A 13,912-nucleotide genomic window follows, 5' to 3' on the forward strand; every position below is an offset into this window, starting at 1 on the left:
CTTTTAATTTTTGTTCTGTTCAGAAAGTGTCTAATGGCTTTAAGTACAATGCATTAACAAGAATCCATTCACATTTCCAGTGATCCACTATAAGCCAACAGAATGCCAGGAATCTACATCCAAACCTAGGACTGGAATCAACACAAATTGGTTTTTTCTTCTTCCAAGTGAACCAGGATCAAAATCACACTCAAAGAATCAATGGATTTGGGGAAGTTAGGATGGAGGTGTTTTTCAAACAGGGCACAATTCCAAAGAGCTGCCCAATGATTTACGCAAAATATTGCTTAATAATTTGCTGCTAAGCAATGGAGGCAGATGTAAGTTACAGATTGTACATGTGACAACGTAGTTTGCATGGTAAACTTATTCTAGTAAGCATACCTTTGTTGTGCTTAGTGTGCCTAGCTCCCTTTCTGCTTAAAACTAGCTCTATGAAATTGGGAACAGAAAGACACAGATAAATCATCAGATAAATCATTATGTTTACAGTTGGACAACTTGTCAACTAAAACACAACTCAACTTGAGCAGTCAACACCTGTGACTTATAGACCATTTGGGATTTCAAATACCTTGCAGGCTGTGCAGTCAGTGACTCGCCATGCCCTGGGAAAACAACGGCCATGGCCGATAACTTGGTCTCCGATCCACTGGGTGTACATTGTGGCTCAAGATCCTACAACTGTTTCATGTATGAAGGCCCTGAACACTTCATGGTGATATCCTAAGATACACAATAACTCTGTCTTAAACAGCTAAAATGTATTTCTCCATACTTAAAGGCTAACAATTGACTTATCTTTAAACATCAAACTATATAGAAGGATGAGGTTTTGTTAGTAGCCCAAAGGTTTCCTCGATTGGGGTACATTGATACCCTCCTTGGGATACAAGGGTCTCAATCTGGGTATTTATTATATCCCAAATGGGTGACAATGGCTCTGGGATAGTGATGAGAGAGAATTCACCTCTTTGATTCCTTTGTGGCCGTGATTCATTCAGTCTTGCCCTCCTGTGACCCCACAGATGACCTGGAGCCTCGAGATGACCTCGAGAGTGACCCGCCCGGTGACCTGGGTTCCTTTACACCTGTATCAGTCCGTGGAGAGGCGGTGTCCTTAAACACTAGCTTCTCATCCATGATCTGAAATTGGGAAAATGAAAGCAGCTTATAACAAAAAGTGGATACAAAATTCATGAAAGGGAAATATTATTTAAGAAAATTATACTTTTTATCAGTAACTATGGTAACAATTAATTCACCTTCTGCGGTATTTTCTCATTGACCGATTTCTCAACGCTATTCAGCACCCAGGGTTTACAAGGTGCTACGGCGCATACAGCAGCCACAGCCAGGAACACCGGGGCGAAGCCCTTCTCTTTTCGATAAGTGTACTGGGTTCTTTTACATGCGTTACACAACACATGGGACCAACGGCTTTACGTCCCCTCCGAAGGACGAAGCAATGGTGAAGTGTCTTGCTTAAGGACACAAGTGTCATGCCTGATACGGAAATAGACAATGTCAGAAACTGAACTGACATCCCTACCTGGACATTTCCCCCTCCTGGTTTATGCTCGATGTTATCCTTGGAGCCAACTTTAGACGCAGCCTTAGCAGTGAAGTCAACCTTCTCATTAAGGATCTTAACCTTCCCACCTCCAGCCTGGTGTTTGATATTATCCTTCGATCCGATCTTTGATTCTGCTTTAAACTCAATCTTTTCATTTATAATCTACAGACAAACAACGAAAGATTAATAAATAATAACATTTACATTGGATAAGAAGCTTAAATACACATTCGTCGATCAAACCATAGCATAAGATATTCATGTCATCCTTGGTTTACCTTTTTGTTTCCGCCCTGAGGCTGATGTTTCAGATTATCTTTTGATCCGACCTTCGATGATGTTTTGCTAAAATCCAACTTCTTCGATTCAATCTGAACAACAAAACAAACAAATAAACACCGATATGTAAAACTCCCAGTTTTGCTGATGAGGCCTTGAGCAAAATATTGAAAGTACATTGAAAGTATGTTATGATTAGTCACCACCAAGGAAGATAATAATAGCAACTAAGGCCGTGTCCGAACTAGCGAATACGGCTACGGCTAGATTTCCACGTTATCGTGCGTTGAGGTATAGGATGTCCCTAGCAACACACTTAGCAACAGCCGTAGCTGTAGCCATAGCCGCCAATTGCCAATTCGGATATGGCCTATTTAAAAGAAAAACTGTATGAGCTTTCATAGCAACAACTACTTCACTTATTACCCCCGGAGAGAACTAATGCTTGTAGTATACAACTTAGGGCGGCTTCGACTTCTGGCTTTCACATACGAAAATACAATACTGAGCTCTACAGAAAATCCACGCTACCCTATTAGCCAGAATAACACAAAAATAGTATAAATTAACGGTAAATTAGTAAGAATAGTGTTATGCGTAAAGTAAAGTGGAAAAAAAAAAGGAAAAAAAAATAAATTGTGTGTTGGGGGTGAGGGGTTGTGGGGGGGGGGGGGGCAAAGCAGTGCTTGTCAGGAATAGGCCCCCTCATTATGTTATCTATGCTCAAGGATCAATTATCCTTAACTATCCCACATAAACATAAATGAGAGAACATTCAAATATGAATGCATTTTCTTCTCTGAGATTGCCAGGAACTGGCTGTAAATTGCCTCATGCGACATGACCCTTACAACGATTCCCAGGTTACTCCTTAAGGGCAGTGGACATTACTCAAAATAATTATTAGCATAAAACCTTTCTTGGTGAAGAGTAATGGGGAGAGGTTGATGGTATAAAACATTGTGCGAAACGGCTCCCTTTGAAGTGAAGTAGTTTTCAAGAAAGAAGTAATTTTCCACGAATTTGATTTCGAGACCTCAGATTTAGAACTTGAGGTCTCGATATCAACCATCTAAACGCACACAACTTCGTGTGACAAGGGTGTTTTTTTCTTTCATTATTATCTGGCAATTTCGATGACCGATTGAGCTCAAATTTTCACAGATTTGTGTTTTTATGCATATGTTGAGATACACCAACTGTGAAGGCTAGTCTTTGACAATTACCAATAGTGTCCATTGCCTTTAACCTACGCTACATCTTGAAGCCCTCAATATTGTGCATCATCCAATAGTCCATGCTGTATCTCTAAAGTGACTCTGTAGTTATTTCTAATGTTATAAAAACCTGCCCTTTTTTAATATCAGGTTCGGCAATAAAAAGTACGTCAACAGACATGGGAGTGAAACATCCCAACATGTGTCATCAATAAACACACCAAGACTGCTCATCCTGCTTGATTCATCAGATATATTAATTGATTGATAACATCTGCTGGAAAGCGATGATCTCATTGCACAAAACCTAGACTTGTGGACAAGTCGTTAGATGTCTGTCGCAGTGAAAGCATTCCAACTTTCTCCGCGACACTGAGGATGTTCTCGCCAGACTGCTTGCCCTCTCAAGTCTACTGCTCTCACACTGTGCAGTCTCAAATGAGGAGGTAGTCGGCAGCCAGCAGCTTTGCGCGGGAGCAGTGATCTCGCGAGAGCAGTATTCGGTCACGGAGACCTGAATCATTAGGCCACCACCACGACTCAACTATCAGCACAACAAACATTAACAACTTGTCTACACACACCAAAAGTCTACACACACCACAACCTGAAAACCACTGAAACGAAACACACGGTTAGTATAAAGAGTAGTAGTCATTGTTGTTGTAGTTGGATCACCATGGAAACAAGTCACAGCATTGTCCAATCAGGGATCTACCTTTACAGCCCCGCCCCCAGGGCTATGGCGAACATTGTCAAGGGAGCCAATACGACTCTTGGCTCTCTGACCAAAATCCAGTTTCTCAGACGCCAGCTGCAGGTGTCAAAGATTAAGGAAGAGATTAGTGTGGATTTACACTGTGCCAGTTGGATTATGGGATTACAATGAAGCTCCTGTTGGATTAAATTGTTTAATTAGATTGACAGACAGAAGGATTAGCAGAAGAGACGCGTAACAACAAACAGACAGACAAGAAGATGGACGGACAAATAAAAAGATAAAACAAAGCCAAATTTGTTCCTTTTCAGTCCCATAAGATCCGTCTGCATAATTCTTTATGAGGGTCTATCTGAGCTTGTTCTATGAACTAACAACTCTTTAACAACATTCTTGAGATGGGCTGTCATCTATTTTTTTTGTAAGTGTTTGGTTTTATCTGCCTTGTTTTTCGGTTTGTGAGCAAATATTTTGAATTGTGGGTCGAACCAAAACAAATGAGCAGAGTTGGATTTGAACCAAGCAACGACTTCTGGACTAACGTGCCAGCGCTCTAGCTACTGAGCTATATACATGTAGCCCTACATGTTGTTGGCGATCTCCCTATTTTGTCAATATCTTTGTTCTTTTGTAAATGTTTTTCAACTGAACTTCCATGTTGCAGAATTTTGCATAAAAGTAGAATGTTGTGTTTTCCAAAACATTTGGTATTTCTACTTCTAATGCAATTTGGCCTTTAGCTTGGTATTGTTGGAATATTAATGATCAAAAGAAATCAGTAAACCACATACATAAGTCTTTCAACATAAAGGAAACAGTCAACACTATAAAGACTTGTAGAGTAGCATACAGCTCAGACAAGAAAAGTGAATTTAGCTGTCCATCCATCATGATATATGGAAAAAATCATAACAACATAATATAATGATTTTAAAAAATGTATAGTAATTCAACAGCAAATTCATAATTGTGCACCTCAGTTTTAAATAAGTTTCATTGTGAATAATTTATAAAGATCAAATATCGGTATTAGTGACAATTGTTTATTTTTTACATAAATAGTAAAATCACAACAAACCAATGTATATTAGTGCCAATGAAGTTAATCAAGGTTTATTTTAAATGAGAAGTGACAAATAAATGTGCAGGATTTAGGGTTTTTTAAATGAGTAGCAGTGCATTACCCAACCAGTTATTTTGTTATCATCTAATAAAAAATGCTTTAACACAAGTATTGAATCTTTCCTTGTTTACAAACAATAATAATAATATAGTAGTCTTATATAGCGCACGTATCTACCGAACAAGGTACTCAAGGCGCTGAGTATATACAAACTTTCAGAAAGATATGTTATTGCAGTGATGGATTCTGAGACCCAATTATGTAGCACTTATAAGGGTTTACAAGGTGCTACGGCGCATACAGCAGCCACAGCCAGGAACACCAGGGCGACCCCCTTCTCTTTTCGATAAGTGCACTGGGTTCTTTTACATGCGTTACACAACACGTGGGACAAACGGCTTTACGTCCCATTCAAAGGATGAAGCAATGGCTAAGGGTCTTGCTTAAGGACACAAGTATCACGGCTGGGGATTCGAACCCACACTGATCAGAAACACCAGAGTTTGAATTCGGTGCTCTTAACCGCTCGGCTACGACACTTCCATAATGTAGCCAGTATAAGTAATTTGACTAATTCTCTTTCCTACTTTCTGGGTTTGCTCCAATAATAGAGAAAGCATAACCATTTAACAGGACTATTCATCCAGTTCTTTAGTCATTGGTCTATTGGGAACTGAAAACCTAATGTTGGATTAGTGTTTTTCTTGGAAGCAACCTTGACTCATTTTACTAATATGAACTATGACTTAGGGGCCATTCAGGGTACAAACCGCATCTCTGACTGCAGCATTCTCAAAACGGAAACACAATGGAAATTGTAATCACCAAAACTCGCCTTGATGCGAGTTTTGAAGGTTACCGTTTTTGGGCATACTTTTAGTGATTTTTAATCAACAGGGCATTTCAAATTCAAATATTTGAGTGAGAAATATATTTTTTTCTCAAAAACTATGTTGTCACAATGTTTTATACATACTGTCAACACTCAACACTCTCCATTGCTCAACGCCAAGTCACTTTTTAATGCTAACAATTATTTTGAGTAATTACCAATAGTGTCCAGTGCATTTAATGGAGGTGAAAAAGGGAAGATTTTCTACAATCACCTCAGTCTTTTGAAATGTTCCATTGGAAATCACTTTCCCTTAATAGAGGTGCAAGTATACACAATGAATGCAGTATCAGAGCTCAGTTTAACAAAGAGCTAAAGATTGATCTTAAGTGTGAATCAATCTTAACTGCTACACAAAACGTGATGTCACAATCACAACACAATACAAATCTCTATGGTGATATTTTCAACTCATCTTAATTGTTTCAGTGCCAAGGCTGTCTATTTATGTATTCCGAAAGAGCCATTGTTGTACAGATAGAACCCATAATTTGGATTTTTGTGTTTTAATGTTTTCTTTTGTGTGATTTTTAAATGTTTCAGTTCAATTTCCTTTTTATAACGAATAATTATATTTTTATCAATGGCAGGGGTCTGGTTTTTACACATCTTTTGATGACAGTTTGTTTTAACCTTGACAGCCACTGCACAACTTGTAACTATTGTGTATGTCTAAAGATTTAAAATAAATAATAATAAACAAGAAAGACTAATGACTTTGGGATGTACCAAGGCAACACAGATCAGCTTGATACATTTTCGTTTGGTTAGAAAGACTTATTTGCTTATTTGTTATACAGAATTTTGAAGTTTCAAAAAGATATTTTCAAAAAAAATAGTCAATGGCATTAGGAAACGTCAGGCCACTTTAAAAGTATTTTGTGTATTTATACCATAGGTCCTTGTGGTTGGCAGGCAGTTTGCAACAGCGAATACTATTTTCTCAACTAAAAGACTTAATATGAAGCTTAGTAATTTGTGAAATCAAGCCAACATGCTTAACACATTCACCTAACCATAGGCGATCACATAATCAACATGGTCGCAAGAAAATTAAAAATTCAGATGTACCAATTTTGTTGGCTGCCACATCAAAGAGAAGTAAGACAAAGCATCTAACCACTCTTAGCATCAGCAAAGGAGTTTTATAAGCACAACATGCTACAAGCAAGAAATTATGATAAAGAAGAGAGGCACAGAAGAATTTTCTCAGACAAAAGAGGTGCAACACAAAATACCTCCACCAGGACGATAATATGTAGACATCAAGGGCCACCAAGAGATAAATTGAGCTGATTTAAAGGCAGTGGACACTATTGGTAATTGTCAAGACCAGTCTTCTCAATTGGTGTATCTAAACATATGCATAAAATAACAAACCTGTGGAAAATTTGAGCTCAATCAGTCATCAAAGTTGTGAGATAATAATGAAAGTAAAAACACCCTTGTCACACGAAGTTGTGTGCTTTCAGATGCTTGATTTCGAGACCTCAAATTCTAAACTTGAGGTCTCGTAATCAAATTCGTGGAAAATTACTTCTTTCTCGAAAAACTACGTTACTTCAGAGGGAGCCGTTTCTCACAATGTTTTATACTATCAACCTCTCCCCATTAATCGTTACCAAGTAAGTTTAATGCTAATAATTATTTTGAGTAATTACCAATAGTGTCCACTGCCTTTAAAGACAGTGGACACTATTGGTAATTGTCAAGACCAGTCTTCTCAATTGGTGTATCTAAACATATGCATAAAATAACAAACCTGTGAAAATTTGAGCTCAATTAATTGGTCGTCAAAGTTGCGAGATAATCATGAAAAAAAAAAACACCAAGTTGTGTGCTTTCACATGCTTGATTTCGAGACCTCAAAATCTAATTCTGAGGTCTTGAAATCGAATTCGTTGAAAATTACTTCTTTCTTGAAAACTACATTACTTCAGAGGGAGCCGTTTCTCACAATGTTTTATACTATCAACCTCTCCCCATTAATCGTTACCAAGTAAGTTTTATGCTAATAATTATTTTGAGTAATTACCAATAGTGTCCACTGCCTTTAAAGACAGTGGACACTATTGGTAATTGTCAAGACCAGTCTTCTCAAATGGTGTATCTAAACATATGCACAAAATAACAAACCTGTGAAAATTTGAGCTCAATCAATTGGTCGTCAAAGTTGCGAGATAATCATTAAAGAAAAAACACCAAGTTGTGTGCTTTCACATGCTTGATTTCGAGACCTCAAAAGCTAATTCTGAGGTCTTGAAATCGAATTCGTTGAAAATTACTTCTTTCTTGAAAACTACATTACTTCAGAGGGAGCCGTTTCTCACAATGTTTTATACTATCAACCTCTCCCATTAATCGTTACCAAGTAAGTTTTATGCTAATAATTATTTTGAGTAATTACCAATAGTGTCCACTGCCTTTAAAGACAGTGGACACTATTGGTAATTGTCAAGACCAGTCTTCTCAATTGGTGTATCTAAACATATGCACAAAATAACAAACCTGTGAAAATTTGAGCTCAATCAATTGGTCGTCAAAGTTGCGAGATAATCATTAAAGAAAAAACACCAAGTTGTGTGCTTTCACATGCTTGATTTCGAGACCTCAAAATCTAATTCTGAGGTCTCGAAATCGAATTCGTTGAAAATTACTTCTTTCTTGAAAACTACATTACTTCAGAGGGAGCCGTTTCTCACAATGTTTTATACTATCAACCTCTTCCCATTACTCGTTATCAAGAAAGGTTTATGCTAATAATTATTTTGAGTAATTACCAATAGTGTCCACTGCCTTTAAAGACAGTGGACACTATTGGTAATTGTCAAGACCAGTCTTCTCAAATGGTGTATCTAAACATATGCACAAAATAACAAACCTGTGAAAATTTGAGCTCAATCAATTGGTCGTCAAAGTTGCGAGATAATCATTAAAGAAAAAACACCAAGTTGTGTGCTTTCACATGCTTGATTTCGAGACCTCAAAAGCTAATTCTGAGGTCTTGAAATCGAATTCGTTGAAAATTACTTCTTTCTTGAAAACTACATTACTTCAGAGGGAGCCGTTTCTCACAATGTTTTATACTATCAACCTCTCCCATTAATCGTTACCAAGTAAGTTTTATGCTAATAATTATTTTGAGTAATTACCAATAGTGTCCACTGCCTTTAAAGACAGTGGACACTATTGGTAATTGTCAAGACCAGTCTTCTCAATTGGTGTATCTAAACATATGCACAAAATAACAAACCTGTGAAAATTTGAGCTCAATCAATTGGTCGTCAAAGTTGCGAGATAATCATTAAAGAAAAAACACCAAGTTGTGTGCTTTCACATGCTTGATTTCGAGACCTCAAAATCTAATTCTGAGGTCTCGAAATCGAATTCGTTGAAAATTACTTCTTTCTTGAAAACTACATTACTTCAGAGGGAGCCGTTTCTCACAATGTTTTATACTATCAACCTCTTCCCATTACTCGTTATCAAGAAAGGTTTTATGCTAATAATTATTTTGAGTTACCAATAGTGTCAACTGCTTTTAAGGTTTTATGTGTAGACACTTTTTCTAAGCCACCAGAAATTTAAGTAGACAAAACAATTGATGACCACCTTTCTTTAGTTTACAGCGAACTTGTCAAACCCCTGGGTACACATTTTTCATCATTTTAACTGCAAAAGTTTATCTTGATTTCTACAATCCCGGCCAAAATGCTTGGGCCAGGTGACACTAAACATAACCTGTTCCCATTCTCCTGTTCCCCAGCTCAATGTCGTTAGAAGCACACACCTCGCAATAAGAAACAACATTGAACAGGGGGTGGGGGCCATCGAGATATGGCTGGGATTGTACATTCATTCACAAAACTTCACTGAAAAGTTGTTTTCTTTCTATACTTGGAAAATGATGTTGTTTCTATTGTAAACAAATACATGCAAACCTGCAATGATGCACTAACTAAAAGTGACCCTTGAACCCTGTTTGAATCTGACCTTGACATTACCCCCAGCAGGGGTGTGAGTTGCATTGTCCAGAGATCCCACTTTGCTCTGGACTTTGGAGGTGAACTCCACCTTTTCATCCAGAATCTGAGGGGATAACAAGGGAAGAGTTTATCCCCAAGTCACTCAGAATGGGTTAACCCTGTTGCAGCAGATAGTCCACGGACCGGGGCAGAGACACATCATCAAGTGACAAACAATCCACTTCTTTTTTTTAGACAGCAAAGTTTTCCTTAGTTTATACTTTTCCCATGTTCAGTTGACTGGCCTACACTAAAATCACTGGTCTCAGGCCAACATATTTTTCATTATTCTTTCTTAGTAAACAGCGTAATTCGCTGTACACTAAGCTGAAATTTAAACTTTGAATTTTGGGTAAGTAAAGTCCATCATAAGCCAATGTGGATCATCAGGCTGGTGTTTAGATCCGGTTTCCTTGGAATTAATCAACTGAGAATATTTCTATTCCCCCCCCCCCGACAGGATGCCAGTCCACAGTACTCCACAGCTCTCAGTACCCATTTTTACTCCTGGGTGGAGAGAAGCATTTATGATAAAGTGCCTCGCTCAAGGACACAAGTGTCGCGACTGACACAGCAAGGATTCAAACCCATATTCTGTAAATTACAGAACTTGAACCCACGTCCCCACACCCCGACATTCCAAATTAAAATGTGGGTAACCCAATGGTATTCCTACTACAATAAATGCAAATAAAATAATGGATGCTTTGTTAACATGGTTAATGAATTTAAAAAAGAAAATAAGTATGGTATTTTTGGGAGACAATTTTTGATGACTTTTAAAAAACAAGACAGCAACAACAAAAAGTGTAACTGTCTTTCGATTTCATAACAGTTTAATGTTTCAATGAAAATTTTTGTTTGTTACAAACAGTCTTAATGGGAATTCTGTGGCATTAAAAATATATTTATAAAGTTATGTTTGGGACAGCAAGTAATATAATTATATAATAAAACAGATCTTCAGAAGTCTACAAAAATATATCCCAAGGTCCAATTCTCTTTAAAGGATTTGGGTACTTTTTGTAACACAAAACACAATGACCACAGATCTACATTAAACTTACACCCTTTAAAGATAATGATTGTAGAAAGCTTACCTTAAAATATTACTAGTTGAGGTGCTGTTGAGATGTTGTTTTTGAGAAATGAGTAAAGCAATGTCACAAAAATACGTTTTACTCATTTCTCAAAAAACTACAGCACCTCAGTAAGTAATTATTTGAAGGAAAGCCTTCTACTATCATTATCTTCAAACTGTGTGAGTTTGATGTAAATCTGTGGACATTGCGTGTTGTGTCCTACAAAAAGTACACAGACCCTTGAAATATCTTAACAATCAAATCATGATGCAAATATTTCAGTTTAATCTCATATAATCTTCGGTCTAATGAGAACTTTTGTTTAAAATGGCCTTCTTTACAAGCTGCAAAAGAAAAGTTAGTCTCAGTCATGAAAGGTATGTTTAAGAAACAGGAATTTACGGAATCAAACTAGACAACTGAAAAAAGAGAGAGAGTGTTTTAATTTGGTGTCAGATCAAAGGCCTCTGGTTACAAGCTGCAACAGAAAAATTAGTGTGTTCATATACAATGCTTCAACAAAGTAAAAACAAAAATAAACAAATCTGGCACAAACAAACAAAACAATATTTCTGACAGCAGACTTTGTAAAGGAATACCACCATTAGGTGTACACCACTAACAAACACTCAAGGCAAGGGCTACCAAATCAAATCAACGGCCACCAGGGGCACACTGCCACCCGGGGCACACTGCCACCAAAGGGCACACTGCCACCAGGGGGCACACTGCCACCCGGGGCACACTGCCACCAAAGGGCACACTGCCACCCTGGGCACACTGCCACCAAAGGGCACACTGCCACACAAGGGCACACTGCCACACAAGGGCACACTGCCACACAAGGGCACACTGCCACACAAGGGCACACTGCCACCAAAGGGCACACTGCCACCAAAGGGCACACTGCCACCAAAGGGCACACTGCCAGCAGGGGCACACTACCACCAAAGGGCACACTGCCACCAAAGGGCACACTGCCACCAGGGGGCACACTGCCACCAGGGGCACACTGCCAGCCGGGGCACACTGCCACCCAGGGCACACTGCCACCAGGGGCACACTGCCACCCGGGGCACACTGCCACCCGGGGCACACTGCCACCCGGGGCACACTGCCACCAGGGGCACACTGCCACCAGGGGCACACTGCCACCCGGGGCACACTGCCACCCGGGGCACACTGCCACCCGGGGCACACTGCCACCCGGGGCACACTGCCACCCGGGGCACACTGCCACCCAGGGCACACTGCCACCAGGGGCACACTGCCACCCGGGGCACACTGCCACCCGGGGCACACTGCCACCCGGGGCACACTGCCACCAGGGGCACACTGCCACCCGGGGCACACTGCCACCCGGGGCACACTGCCACCCGGGGCACACTGCCACCCGGGGCACACTGCCACCAGGGGTACACTGCCATCCGGGGCACACTGCCACCAGGGGCACACTGCCACCCAGGGCACACTGCCACCCAGGGCACACTGCCACCCAGGGCACTCTGTAGGTTGGAGGCATGGGTCACCAACTATGGAGCCTCGCTGGTATTGAGCAGAACGCACTACCTTACCAATTGCTCAAAGTATGGATGCTTCTCAGATCAAAACTCAAGTTACTGCTTTCTAAGATCAAACAAATTACTTCACTTTCCCTAGGCTCTGAGTTTGAATGTGTTTTAGGCATATACTCAAATCAATCCCACAATGCTCTGCATACAAGGTCCCATGATGCAACAGATGCCATGACAAGCTACCTTAAAGTTTCCACCTCCTGGACGATGGTGAGAATTGCTAAAGGAACCAATTCGACTTAAGGCTTTCTTTTTAAATGCTAACCTTTCTTCGTAGATCTAGAAATCAGAGAAAATTACGTTTTATTTTAGAAGACTGTATGGTCATATGGCCAGCAAATTAACTGATGCAGTGGTTTATTATGTTAATTCATGTTAATGTATTCAAGCTTTTGTACAATACTCATGCATATTCAAGAGAAAGTTGTGTATTCTTTTTGCTCTGGATATGATGCAATGGAAAAAACAATGAATGCATTTCAAAAGTGAAATAAATACTTGCTATCAAAATACAGAGAGTCAATCATTCTTTCCGAACATATACTGATCATTTCAATTTTAGATTTTTTATATTATTATTTGAAATCAGCGTTATGAAATAAATATTTCATCTTGCAAATCAATCAAACCTTTTATCCTTGCAGCACAGGTTAGTAAATATTAACATTATGACATATAATGTGAAGATTTACAAAAGCATAGTTGGTATCTTGCACAAAATGTATTCAAAGTTTATGTAAATTAAATTTGCATGCTAAGGCAAACTCTCATGTTTCTACTGGGGGTAATTATGTTAATATTTGCTTTTTATTCGTAAGAATTCGTCATGCATATTCACAGCCAAGGATGTAGTACTTGGCATATTCAGCATCCGCCAATATGCAAATGAGATGAATATATGTATCTTTCATCTTGTTTCGTTTTTTCGCCAGCAGTGTTTAATGATATGTAAATGAGATGAAGCTGACATGCATATTCATGAATTGATACCTTAAGGTTACCTCCCCATGGGGTGTGTTATGTATTATCTAATGAGCCCACTCTGCCGGCTGTTTAGTATTTGGCAAGCAGTGTTTAATGATATGTTAATGAGATGAAACTGACTTGCATATTAATGAATTGATATCTTAAGGTTACCTCCCCTGGGGTGTGGTATGTATTATCTAATGAGCCTACACGGCTGTTTAGTATTTGGCAAGCAGTGTTTAATGATATGTAAATGAGATGAAGCTAACATGCATATTCATGAATTGATACCTTAAGGTTACCTCCCCCTGGGGTGTGGTATGTATTATCTAATGAGCCCACACGGCTTCTAACATACATGCTGATATCTAACTTCTGATCAAAAATCTGCAGGATTGGAGATATTAATTTGTGAGAATAATATGTCATCAATGTTAAAATGAAGAAAGTGTGTCCCATG

At 39.1% G+C, this 13,912-nt stretch overlaps 1 protein-coding gene across 5 annotated transcripts in view; it reads right to left on the reverse strand.

Annotated features, from left to right (window-relative positions):
* Positions 1-13,912, reverse strand: part of LOC117288379 (microtubule-associated protein 4-like) — a 41,896-nt gene continuing 27,984 nt past the window's right edge. For 4 of the 5 annotated variants that reach the window (XM_033769218.1, XM_033769221.1, XM_033769219.1 and 1 more), the window contains 4 exons: positions 9,799-9,894; positions 1,855-1,947; positions 1,553-1,738; positions 1-1,146 (listed from right to left, as the gene is read on the reverse strand). In XM_033769218.1, coding sequence (XP_033625109.1) covers positions 997-1,146; positions 1,553-1,738; positions 1,855-1,947; positions 9,799-9,894 — 525 coding nt within the window. In that variant the 3' untranslated portion in view covers positions 1-996. The remainder of the gene's footprint in view (positions 1,147-1,552; positions 1,739-1,854; positions 1,948-9,798; positions 9,895-13,912) is intronic. The other variant, XM_033769220.1, reaches the window with a different exon arrangement.

This window comes from Asterias rubens, chromosome 3 (assembly GCF_902459465.1).
Source record: "Asterias rubens chromosome 3, eAstRub1.3, whole genome shotgun sequence".
Lineage (NCBI taxonomy): Eukaryota > Metazoa > Echinodermata > Asteroidea > Forcipulatida > Asteriidae > Asterias > Asterias rubens.